This window comes from Balearica regulorum, chromosome Z (genome assembly GCF_011004875.1).
Source record: "Balearica regulorum gibbericeps isolate bBalReg1 chromosome Z, bBalReg1.pri, whole genome shotgun sequence".
NCBI classification, from domain to species: Eukaryota; Metazoa; Chordata; class Aves; order Gruiformes; family Gruidae; genus Balearica; species Balearica regulorum.
In genome coordinates, this window is record NC_046220.1 from 42,870,463 (window position 1) to 42,883,831 (window position 13,369).

The 13,369-nt window shown below is 44.8% G+C and overlaps 1 protein-coding gene across 3 annotated transcripts in view; it reads left to right on the plus strand.

The window, feature by feature from the left end:
• The window catches only part of KIF27 (kinesin family member 27), a 33,562-nt gene that overhangs the window by 7,017 nt on the left and 13,176 nt on the right, over positions 1 to 13,369 (plus strand). For 2 of the 3 annotated variants that reach the window (XM_075740149.1, XM_075740147.1), the window contains exon 5: positions 11,575 to 11,718. In XM_075740149.1, coding sequence (XP_075596264.1) covers positions 11,575 to 11,718 — 144 coding nt within the window. The remainder of the gene's footprint in view (positions 1 to 11,574; positions 11,719 to 13,369) is intronic. The other variant, XM_075740148.1, reaches the window with a different exon arrangement.

Genomic DNA, 13,369 nt, shown 5'->3' on the forward strand with positions numbered 1-13,369 from the left:
TGTGACTGCACAAACAACAACTTGCACTGCAACACACTAATGTTTTAAGTCTTACTGAACAGCGCTTGCACAACGTCAGCATTTCTTTGTTTTTGCCTATGTCCCCCACAAAAAGTTGGGGGGACACACACACAACCAAACAGATGACCTAAATTAACCAAAGAGATATTTCATGCCATATAACATCATACTCAGCAATTAAAAGGCAGAGGAGGAATTTTGGGGAGGTTAGCCATATTTTGCCTGGGAACTGGCTGGACATCAGTCAGCCTTGGAGGTGGTGAGTGACTGCCTTTGCATCATTTGGGTTTTTTTAATTTTCTTTCTCTCTTCTTCCACTTCACCTTCACTAATTGAACAATTTCTATCTTGACCTACAAGTTTTCTTGCTTTTAGTCTTCCTTTGCTCTTCCCCCATCCCACTGGGATTGAGGGGGGAAGTCAGTGAGTGGTTGTGTGTGTTAGCTGCCTACTGGAGTTAACCCACAACAGTCTTTTTTGGTGCCCAAGATGGAGCTCAAGGCCTTCAAGTTAATAACAGATTTGATTAGAGAGTGCCAGATTAAACTTCTAGCTGTTATACCTCTTTAGTTGTTATTTGAGTGGCTGTTGCAGATCATGACGCTAGCATATTTACTTTGGGTGCTGACTTATGTGTTTCCTCAAATATTCTGATGCTTGATTCCTTTCTAGCTATACATCAGACTCCAAGAATTATTAATGACTGTTTTTGGATTTTGCTGTTTAGTGTGTTGTTTATCATTTTATTTTTCTTTGCTTTGGAGAGCTATGATAAAATCACTGGCTTTCAGCCTAATCTGGTATTTGGCTCTGGGCTGGTGTCCCAGTACTCTAGAACCATTTCATGGACAAAACCAGCAACTATACCTTTCCCTTTTTGTCCTCTGAGAGACATTTTGTGGAAAGAGGAAAGAATGGCACCTATCCCTTCCTTTCCTCCAGGATAGGTTTTTATAGCCTTTGATGTAATGGCTTCTCAGTTCCTTCAACATCCTCATGTAATCAGACCGTTCATACTGGTGTGTGTTGTGACCCTGATTTTCATTATTGTTTGTAAGGTTAAACAACTAATTGGGGATGCCATACATGCTCTAAGGCAATTGATCCCTGGGGTGGTAGGGTGTATGGGAGGAGCTGGGCAGGTGCATAGGGCTGTTACTGCTTCTGATAGCTTGGGATTTCACACCTGAATAGGCTTGTAAACCCATCAGACAAAAACACCATACCCCCAAGGAGGGGAGGTGAAATACAGTGAATTCTAAAGCTGTGTTGGGACCTGACCCATGCCTATGAAGCTACTGTCCAGTGCCCTCAGAGATGTAAGAGGGTCTCCTGATCTAAGAGCCCACAAAAGGGCACTGACAAGGTCTCGTGCTCTGAGGCGACACAAACTGAAACGGTAAATCAGAGACCAAATCCATAGCTCCTGTACTCATGAAGAAACAGTGGAAGCAGAGCTCAATTTAGCTACTAAGAGAAGAAGCAGCTGCTCTTGAGAGGAGCAGAGAGGAAGAATCAGAAGAGGCAGTCTATTCTACAGGAGGACAGGGGAGGAAAGAGATAGAAATCATAAGAGGTGGAAACTACCCTCACAGTAAAGAATTTTTTGCTAATATCTAATCTAAATCTACCCTCCTTCAGCTTAAGATCATTAACCCTTGTCCTATCACTACATGCCCATGTAAACAGCCCCTCTCCAGCTTTCTTGCAGGCCCCCTTTAGGTATTGGAAGGTCTCATCAGAGCCTTCTCTTCTTCAGGCTGAACAACCCCAACTTTCTCAGCCTGTCTTCACAGGAGAGGTGCTCCAGCCCTCTGATCATTTCATGGCCTTCCTCTGGACTCGCTCCAACAGCTCCATGTCTTTCTTGTACTGGGGGCCTCAGATCTGGACGCAGTACTCCAGGTGGTGTCTCATGAGAGTGGAGTAGAGGGGCAGGATCACCTCCCTCAACCTGCTGGTCACGCTTCTTTTGATGCGACCCAGGATACAGTTGGCTTTCTGGGCTGCATGCACACATTGCCGGCTCATGTTGAGCTTCTTGTCCGCTAACACCTCCAAGTCCTTCTCCTCAGGACTGCTCTCAATCTGTTCTCCACCCAGCCTGTAGTTGTGGTCAGGATTGCCCTGACCCATGTGCAGGACATTGCACTTGACCTTGCTGAACTTCATGCTGTTCACATGGCCCCACCTCTCAAGCCTGTCAAAGTCCCTCTGGATGGCATCCCTTCCCTCCAGCATGTTGACCACACAACACAGCTTGGTGGTGTTGGCAAACTTGCTAAGGGTGCACTTAATCCCACTGTCCATGTCACTGACAAAGCTGTTAAGCAGTGCCCCGTCCCAATACCGACCCCAGAGGACCGCCACTCATCACTCGTCTCCACTTGGACATGGATCCGTTGTGTGAGAGTCACACTCTTTGAGGGTGACTGTCCAGCCAATTCTTTATCCACTGAGTGGTCCACCCATGAAATCCATGTCTCTTCAATTTAGAAACAAGGATGTCATGCGGGATAGTGTCAAATGCTTTGCACAAGTCCAGGTAGATGTTGTCAGTTGCTCTTCCCTTATCCACCAAAACTGGAACCCCATCGTAGAAGGCCACCAAATTTGTCAGGCACAATTTGCCCTTAGTGAAGTCATGTTGGTTGTCACCAGTCATCTCCTTATTTTCCATGTGCCTGAGCATAGGTTCCAGGAGGGTCTGCTCCATGATCTTGCTGGGCTCAGACGTGAGACTGACCAGCTTGTAGTTCCCCAGGTCTTCCTTTTTTCCCTTTTTAAAAATGGGGGTTATGTTTCCCCTTTTCCAGTTAGTGGACCTTCACCACACTGCCAGGACTTCTCAGATATGATGGACTGTGGCTTAGCAATTTTGTCCGCCAGTTCCCTCAGGGCCTACAGATGCATCTCATCAGGTCTCATGGATTTATGCACCTTCAGGTTCCTTAGATGGACTTGAACCTGATCTTCTCCTGCAGTGGGTGGTTCTTCATTCTCCCAGTCCCTTCCTTTGCCTACTGTGACCTGGGCAGTGTGGCTCAAGCACTCGCCGATGAAAACTGAGGCAAAAAAGTCATTGAGTATCTCAGTCTTCTCCATATCCCAGGTAACCAGGTCTCCTGTTTCCTTCTAGAGGGGACCCACATTTTCCCTAGTCTTCCTTTTATCACTGACATACCTATAGAAGCTTTTCTTGTTGCCCTTGACATCCCTGGCCAGATGTAATGCTATCAGGGCTTCAGCTTTTCTAACGTGACCCCTGTCTGCTTGGACACTTTCTCTGTATTGCTCCCAGGCTACCTGCCCTTGCTTCCACCCTCTGTAGGCTTCCTTTTTGTGTTTGAGTTTGTCCAAGAGCTCCTTGTTCATCCATGCAGGCCTCCAGGCGTTTTTGCCCTACTTCCTCTTTGCTGGGATGCATCGCTCCTGAGCTTGGAGGAGGTGATCCTTGAATACTAATCAGCTTTCCTGGGCCTCTCTTCCCTCCAGGGCTTTGTCCCATGGTACTCTACCAAGCAGATCCCTGAAAAGCCCAAAGCCTGCTCTCCTGAAGTCCAGGATATTGAGCTTGCTGTGTGCCCGCCTCTCTGTCCTAAGGATCTTGAACTGCACCATTTCATGGTCACTGCAGCCAAGGCTGCCCTTGAGCTTCATGTTCCCCACCGGCCCCTCTTCTTGGTGAGAACAAGGTCTAGCATGGCACCTCTCCTCGTTGGCTCCTGTATCACTTGGAGAGGAAAGTTATCATCAACACATTCCAGGAGCCTCCTGGATTGCTTATACTTACACTGTGTCGTCCCTCCAACAGATGTTGGGGTGGTCGAAGTCCCTCATGAGGACCAGGGCTTGTGAATGTGAGCCTGCTCCTGTCTGGCTATAGAGGGCGTCATCTGCTCAGTCTTCCTGGTCAGGTGGCCTGTAACAGCCCCCTGCTATAATGTCCCCTGTCCCTGCCCTTGCTTTAAATCCTGACCCATCCTTCCTAAAGAATCTGTCTCCTTCCATCCCAGCACTCCAGTCATAGGAGCCGTCCCCCCCCAAGTCTTCATGATGCCAGTGTTGAGGGATATTAATTGTTTAATGTAAATAAGTAGGTTGTAATTAGAATAAATTACTTAGGAATATAATGGAGTGTGATTTGTGCTGTTTGCTTAGCTTTACTTAGCATGCATGGCTAGATTCGCTGAAGCCCTTAGGCCACAATAGAGCTATTTTTCTCAGGAATTTTCCTAGTAGTTTTCCTAACAGCTAGTACAGTGCTGTGTTTAGTCTTTTAGTATGGGAAAGTATTTTGATATCACTCTAGTGTCTTGGTAGTGTTTTTCCAAGTCTGGGAGTCTTCAGTTCTCCATGTTCCACCAGCAAGGGCAGGTGTATAAGGAGTATAAACCAGAACATAAGGAGGCTCCAGCCTTCAGGGAAAACTGCGGAAACTGCAAGTCAACAAGATAAGAGCCTACCTGCCTGGACACAGAAGAAGAATCCAATTAGATGTTAGAAGATCACTGTGTGGGGCAACACAGCTGAAGAAGTGTTTGAGAAAGGGAGAAGAAAATCCAGATTTTTCTTACAAATTTCTGCTCCAAGGGATAGAGGAGCCCACGAGGAGAGGTGCCATGCTGGACCTTATTCTCACCAATAAGGAGGGACTGGTAGGGGACATCAAGCTCAAGGGCAACCTTGACTGCAGTGACCACAAAATGATGGAATTCAGGATCCTCAGGGCAGCAAGGAGGGCGTGCAGCAAGCTCACTATCCTGGACTTCAGGAGAGCAGACTTTGGCCTCTTCAGGGATCTGCTTGGTAAAGTACCATGGGACAAAGCCCTGGAAGGATGAGGGGCCCAAGACAGCTGGCTAATATTCAAGGGTCACCTCTGCCAGGCTCAGGAGCGATGCATCCCATCAAAGAGCAAGTCAGGCAAAACCACCAAGAGGTCCCCATGGATGAACAAGGAGCTCCTGGGCAAAGTCAAACACAAAAAGGAAGCCTACAGAGGGTGGAAGCAAGGGCAGGTAGCCTGGGAAGAATACAGAGAAACTGTCCGAGCAGCCAGGGACCAGGTTAGGAAAGCCAAAGCCCTGACAGAAATTGGTCTGGCCAGGGATGTCAAGGACAACAAGAAAAGCTTCTATAGGTATGTCAGTGAGAAAAGGAGGACGAGGGAAAATGTGGGTCCCCTCCAGAATGAAACGGGTGACCTGGTTACCCAGGATATGGACAAGGCTGAGGTACTCAATGACTTCTTTGCCTCAGTCTTCACTGGCAAACGCTTGAGCCACGCTGCCCAGGTCACAGAAGGCAGGGACTGGGAGAATGCAGAACCGCCCACTGTAGGAGAAGATCGGGTTCGAGAATATCTAAGGAACCTGAAGGTGCATAAATCCATGGGACCTGATGACATGCATCTGTGGGTCCTGAGGGAACTGGTGGACAAAATTGCTAAGCCACTCTCCATCATATCTGAGAAGTCCTGGCAGTCCGACGAAGATCCCGCTGACTGGGAGAGGGGGAACATAACCCCCATTTTTAAGAAGGGTAAAAAGGACGACACAGGGAACTACAGGCTGGTCAGTCTCACCTCCGTGCCTGGCAAGATTATGGAGCACACCCTCCTGGAGACTGTGCTCAGGCACATGGTAAATAAGGAGGTGACTGGTGACAGCCAACATGGCTTCACTAGGGGTAAACCGTGCTTGACAAACTTGGTGGCCTTCTACGATGGGGTTACAGCATCGGTGAATAAGGGAAGGGCAACTGATGTCATCTGCTTGGACTTGTGCTAAGCATTTGACACTGTCCTGCATGACATCCTTGTGTCTAAATTGGAGAGACATGGATTCGATGGATGGACCACTCGGTGGATAAGGAATTGGCTGGATGGTTGCACTCAAAGAGTTGCGGTCAACGGCTCAGTGTCCAAGTGGAAAACAGTGACGAGTGGTGTTCCTCAGGGGTCGGTACTGGGACCGGCACTGTTCAACATCTTTGTCAGCGACAAGGACAGTGGGATCGAGTGCACCCTCAGCAAGTTTGCCGACGACACCAAGCTGTGTGGTGTGGTCAACACGCTGGAGGGAAGGGATGCCATCCAGAGGGACCTTGACAGGCTTGAGAGGTGGGGCCATGTGAACAGCATGAAGTTCAGCAACGCCAAGTGCAAGGTCCTGCATGTGGGTCAGTGCAATCCCAAGCACGACTATAGGCCGGGTGAGGAATGGATTGAAAGCAGCCCCGAGGAGAAGGACTTGGGGGTATTGATTGATGAGAAGCTCAACATGAGCCGGCAGTGTGCACTTGTAGCCCAGAAAGCCAACTGTGTCCTGGGCTGCATCAAAAGCAGCGTGACCAGCAGTTCGAGGGAGGTGATCCTGCCCCTCTACTCCGCTCTTGTGAGACCCCCACCTGGAGTACTGCATCCAGCTCTGGGGGCCCCAGTACAGGAGAGACATGGAGCTGTTGGAGTAAGTCCAGAGGAGGGCCACGAAGCTGATTGGAGGGATGGAGCACCTCTGCTATGAGGACAGGCTGAGACAGTTGGGATTGTTCAGCCTGGAGAAGAGAAGGCTCCAGGGACATCTAATTGCAGCTTACCAGTTTCTGAAGGGGGCTTACAGGAAAGATGGTGAGGGACTGTTTATCAGGGAGTGTAGTGACAGGACAGGGGAAATGTGTTTAAGCTGAAGGAGGGTCAATTTAGCTTAGATGTTAGGAAGAAATTCTTTACTGTTAGGGTGGTGAGGCACTGGAACAGGTTGCCCAGAGAAGCTGTGGATGCCCCATCCCTGGAAGTGTTTAAGACCAGTTTGGATGAGGCTTTGGGCAACCTGGTCTAGTGGAGGGTGTACCTGCCCATGGCAGGGGGGTTGCAACTAGATGATCTTTAAGGTCCCTTCCAACCCGAACCATTCTATGATTCTATGATTCTGAAAGCTGGTTTTGCCATAAACCAAAACAAGGTCAAATGACCTTTACAAGAAATCTAGTTTTTGGGAATAAAATGGCAAGAGGGTGTCATCACATCCTAGCAGATGTGATGAATAAGATAACAGCCATGTTCCCAGTAGTTAACAAAAAGGAAACCCAGGCATTGCTAGGCTTTGTGGGATTCTGGAGAATGCATATTCCAGGTTATAGTCAACTTGTAAGTCCTCTCTGTTGAGTGACCTGAAAGAAGAACTATTTCAACTGGGTTCCCAAGCAGCAACAAGCATTTGAACAGATCAGTCAGGAAATTGGTCATGCGGTAGCCCTTGGGCCAGTCCAGAGAGGATCAAATGTCAGAAATTTGCTTTACACTGCCACCAGGGAGCATGGCCTCAGCTGGAGCCTCTGGCAGAAAGCACCTGGAAAGATCCAAGGTCAACCTCTAGAGTTCTGAAGCTGTGAGTGTAGAGCACCTGAGGCCCACTACACCCCAGCTGAAAAGAAGACACTAGCAGCATATGAAGGGGTTCAGGATGCTTCAGAAGTAGTTCATACTGAAGCTCAGCTTCCCTTGGCACCATGATTGCCTATATTGCATTGGATGTTCAAAGGAAACATTCCTTCTACCCATCACACAACCAATGCTATATGGAGTAAATGGGTAGTGCTAATCACACCATGAGCCTGAATGGGGAACCCCAGCTGCCCTGGAATCCTGGAAGAGATCATTGACTGGCCAGAAAGCAGAGATTTTGGAGCATTGCCCGAGGAAGTGATTCATGCCAAAGAGGCCTCACTGTATAATAAAATAGCAGAAAATAATAAACAATATGCTCTGTTTATTGATAGGTCCTGTCATATTGTGGGAAACCACTGGAGGTGGAAAACTGCTGTGGGGAAACCATTGGAGGTGGAAAACTTGCTGTGTGGAGTCCCACATGACAATTTGCAGAAACTGCTGAAGGGAAGTGTGAATCAAGTCAATGTGCAGAAGTGAAAGCCATCCAACTCGCCCTAGCTATTGCAGAACAAGAAAAGTGGCCAGTATGGTACCCATACCACCACCTGAAACATCATATGGTACCCATACCACTGTCCAAAACACTGTCCTGGGCTTTGAGAAGCAAGTTCTGTGGTGACATGACACCCCAGGAAGAATTGGGTCAGACAATGGGACTCATTTCTGAAACAATCTCATAAGCACCTGTCCAAGAAATATGGCATTGATCAGGTGTGTCACATTTCCTATCACGCACCAGCCTCTGGAAAGATCTAACAGTACAATGGACTGTTAAAGACTATACGGAAAGCAAGGGGCACTGGGACATGTCAGCAGTGGGATACAAATTTAGCAGAAGCCACTTGGCTAATTAATACCAGCAGATTAGCTAACCAACCTGGACCTGCCCAAACAAAACCCCTATGTATTGTCGAAGGAGATAAGGTCCCTGTAGTACATGTAGGGAACTGGCTGGGAAAAACAGCATGGGTTGTTCCTCCCTTGGGAAAAGGCAAACCTGTTTGTGGGACTGCTTTTGCTCAAGACCCAGGAACACTTGGTGTGGGAGGATGGCGAAATCTGATGTGTACCTCAAGAGATTTAACCTTGGGGAAAAATAACCCACAATTTGAGTTGTATATTTTAGGAAGTACTACAGCAGGAATCACCTAAACCAACAGAGAACAAGCCTTGCAAAAAGCCAAGCAAGGCAGCAGTTACCCAGCCTGAGCTGGTTTCAGTGTCCCGTAACTCAACACAACATGCCTCTCCTGTCCTAACTGACCACCATAACAGATGGAACCCAAGTCATGGACTAAATGAACTCAGTGGACATTTTAGGAACATTTTACAGATATTTTACAGGAATGGCCCGTAGTCTAAGAGAATGATATCTGTGTATAAATCAAAGGACAAGAAGGAAGGGATGATTAATGAGGTTGTATTGGATAGTGTGGGACTTGAACATGACAAAAATGGTATGGAATATGGAGTGGAGGTTGTACTGAGCCTGGCTGGAATGGAGTTAATTTTCTCCACAGCAGCTTATAGAGTGCTGTATTTTAGATTTGTGACCAATACAAATGTGACCAGTGTTTTAGGTCTTGCTGAACAGTGTTTGCACAGTGTCAAGGCTGTCTCTGTTTCTCCCTCTGCCACTCCAGTGAATAGACTGGGGGTTGCATCTGGGGGCAAGGGGGACACAACCAATCCAAAGATCCAAAACAACCAAAATCATATTTCACGCCATATGATGTGCTCAGCAATAAGAAGGGAGAGGAGGAGAGCTTAGGTACGTTTGCTGTCTTTTGGTCAGGAGCTGGCTGGGCATCAGTCTACTTGTGGGAGGCAGTGAGTGATTGGTTTTGCATTACTTCTCTTGTTTTCTTTCCCTCTTCTTCCACTTCACCTTCACTTACTGAACTTTTTCTATCTTGACCCATAAGTTTTTTACAGTTGAGGTAAGAATTTCAAAACAAGATATGGGATTCTTAGCATGCAGATATTCCATGAGGATCCTATCATGCCGGATTAGCTCTTTCTCAGACAGCAGATAATAGTTTTCTTTGTTCTCAATCAATCCAAATCACAGCTTTTTTCTTACAACTGGATTTTCTTCTGTAGCTTATTTTAAACCCCTGTTTCCCAGATTCAAAATAGTACAAGAGCTGAGTTTAAACTTAAATTTCCCCAGGTGAGTATGCCATCCACAACCAGGAGGAGATGGTTAGGGAGAGGCTAAAATAAATGAGACAGTACACACTCTAGAGCAGGGCTTCCATATGGACAGATTTAATAGCTAATAGTGAACCTATTCTTGCATGTACATACATATTTCTTTGCTAACAGCTATGCTTACCTGGATAACGCTGTCTTACACAAAATAAAATTACTGGCATAGTGGGTTACCCATAGCTAACAACCAAAATCCCACCCAGCCACTCATTCACCCCTCCATTGGCAGGACTTGGGGAGAGAAAATAGGAAGAACAGGGATGAGAAGGCTTGTGGGTTGAGATGAAGACAGGGAGATTACTTACCAATTAAAAAACAGTCTTGAATTGGGGAAAAATTCTTTAATTTATTGCCAATTAAAAAATAATAATTAATTACTTATTTGGCTAGCGGGGAACAAAAAGGCAAACACTAAACCAACACCTTTCCTCCCCTCATTTTCCACGCTTATCTTCACTCCTTTAATCCATACTCCTCTCCCTCATTGCTGAGTGGTGCAGGGACATAGGGGGATGGTTTATGGTCAGTACATAGTGGTTTCTTTCTGCTGCTCTTTCCTCCTCACACCTTTCCTTTGTTCAGCATGAGCTCTGCATGGGCAGCAGTTCCTTCAGGAATATCCATCTGCTCCAGTGTGGGTTGTCCCTAGGCTGCAGTGTGGGTATCTGCTGCTCCACCATGAAGCACCTGCTCCTTCTCCTCCTGCTGGTGTTGCCTCTGCTCTTTCTTACTCTTTTGGTTCCCTCCTCTTCTGCCTGTCTGGCATTTTGTGCCCTTTCTTAAATATATTATCACAGAGGCACCACCACGTTGGCTGAGGGGCTCAGCTGTTCCCTGTGGTGGGTCCACTGGAGTTGCCTGGAACCAGCTGTGTCCCAGCATGGGGAAACCCTGGTCTCTTCACATACACCACCCCTGCAGTCCCCCCCACCAAACCCTTGACACCTACACCCAATACAACTGAGCAAATACATTCTGATTTTAGTTATGCATGTTTAATACAATATGGACAATATGTCACTTAGTTTTCTATCACTTCATCCTGCCCCGCTCTGTCACCATGCTACCATCTGTGCAAGCTTCTTTTTTTCTGTAGTTGGCTCAACTCTGCATAATGGTACAGCACTAGTGAGGGACAGGATACACTTGTCAACTATGTTTAGTAGAAACATTTGCATTGGTACATAGACTTTGGAAAAAGTTGCATTCTCTAAAGAGACATCAGATACTTGAGTGCATTCTTAAAAGTTGTCTTTTCTTGGAAGAAGGATGCAGGTAAGCTAGAAGTATCCAGTTTTAGACCAATAAGACATGATGTTTCCATACTTCATATTTGCCTTCTACAGGCTTTCTGGAAGAGTAACAACATTTGGAAGTCTCCCTCAATTGGTATTGCATTATTTATCCACAAGAACATCTGAAGAAGCATTCTTATGGTTTCTTTAATCTTTAGGCTGTTGTCTGAGTTGCAGAATAAGGACAGCTGTCCTTATTTTTTTCATTTGAGAAGGGTATTAATCTTGTACTTGATGCTGAGATCTTGTGGCTATATCTCACAGCACCCCAAAGAGAATAATTTGATTTAGATATCTACTTCAATAAGGTAGCTTTAGTTATGGGTACATTATTCCCTTTGGAAGAAAGAAACTTGTCAAAAGAAAATGAATAGATGAAACAGAAGTGAAGAAATAGCTGATAGAAACCACAGATAACTACTTAGACAATTTGCCATACATACCTCAAAACTTTGCAGTTCTGATTGCATGTTGTAACAAATGAGGTTTAGGTTGGGGGGGGTTATTGGTTTGGTTTTTTTTTTTCATTTTCCAACTGTAAGAATAATAATGTCCCCCTTTCCCTAGCTGAAATTTTCTTTTATTACCTAGCAGGCTCTAGTTATGGATGAAGAAGTATTTAGCCAGAAGGATCATGAACTGCAGATACTGCAGAATCAGATAAAGGCACTATTACAGGAAAATGAAGAACAACTAGAATCTTTAAAGGAGGCTCAAGAAACACATAGATTACAGGTATTTTTCCTCTGGTACACATTACCATGTAACTCTATTGAACCATCCATCCACTATGAATGAGTTCATTATTTCAAGACAGGTCCCTCAGGATTTTTTTGGACACAACTGCCTGTCACTCTTATGGGCATTTTGTTTGAAGTACAGCTGTGTGACTTAATGATTTGAGTTCATCTAGTGGATGAAGCACAGTAGTGCGATTCCTGAAGTTTGTATGTCAGCCTGGCTGTGCCAAAGCCTTCCTGTATAACATGATGTGAATCAGTCACCCTCTCCATGCTTCCTAAAGCATAACACACACCCCTCTCCCCAGATGTCTATTATTGCTAAGTAGTTTCAGGACAATTAATGAGTTTGGATTTCAAAGACCTTTAAAGATTCTTTAGAATCTAAAAAAGGCTATAAAGATCCTATAGAATGCTTTAATTGAAAAGTTGTATAGAAACATACTTTGTTATAGCTTTATTAAGAATTTGAGTATGTTCCCTTTTGACTTTATAAGGCAGAATTTCATCCTAATTTTCTGAGCATTTACTATTAGAGAAAACTGAGTGACATAGTGGAAACACTGCTTACCTCCTTCCTTCTCTAAATCTTGTGCTTGCTAATGAAATTATGATAGGTAGTAAGTGTATAACATTCAAGATCCAGGAGACCACAAATAGAATAGTTAATATTCTCTTGGTGTTGCCTGTCACATGGATGATATATAAATTATTGTCTGACTTTTAAAAAGAGAAAAGCATAAACATGGCTAGCTAGTACTCGTCTCCTTATTCTACTTTTTCTCCTTTTTTCTCTTCTTTGCCGATGGCTTGGGGAGAGTTAATGAATGAAAGGTAAGTATACTAGTCATCATCTTTTTCTTCCCTCTGTCACTTTCTTTCTTTTCTGTCATCTCTGGCTAGATTGATTTTTTGTTTTTGTTTTTTTTTTTTAACCTGTACAGCATGCTGCCAACTTATTACACTGAGATAATGGTTATATAAATTCTGGAGGATACAAGGTAGAGGTAATGAACAGAAGCAGTCACAATGTAGGTAAAAGATCATTACAGTGTTAGAAACAGGAGAGAAGCTTGAGAGCTCTCAGCCACCATTTTGGTACTTAATCCACTCAACTGCCACTTTCATTTAAAAGCATATAAAATAGGTAGAATAATGAAAATCAAACACTTCTGTCAAATATTTTAAGTTGTATTCATAGGAATCTGTAGTTTAGTGATACATGATAGAATAAGAGCTTTAAGAGTAGCAGGTACTAGATAGATATTAAATGTTTATACACATGTATTTATGTAACAGGTGTTGCACTGTGTGGTTGTATGTACAAGAGTATCGGGGCAAAGAGTCTTAAAAGGGTTAAATAATAGCTTCAGGGTGGATCAGTTGGCCTCTACTGCTTCCAAAATCATAACAAATACGGTATTTGTCTATTCTTATTTCCTGTGACACGGGAATATTACATATTGTGTTCCAACAAAATGTCAATTTGCAAGGTATTGTCTATGTGTGTTTGGAAGGAACTTGCAGTCTAAGAAAACAAGATATAAACAATGAATAGAAATACATTATTCAAAGTAGGAGAATGCAAAATATCTTTCATTGAATACTTTTAGTTGACTATCACTAGCTATTCTTCAACTTTCCTG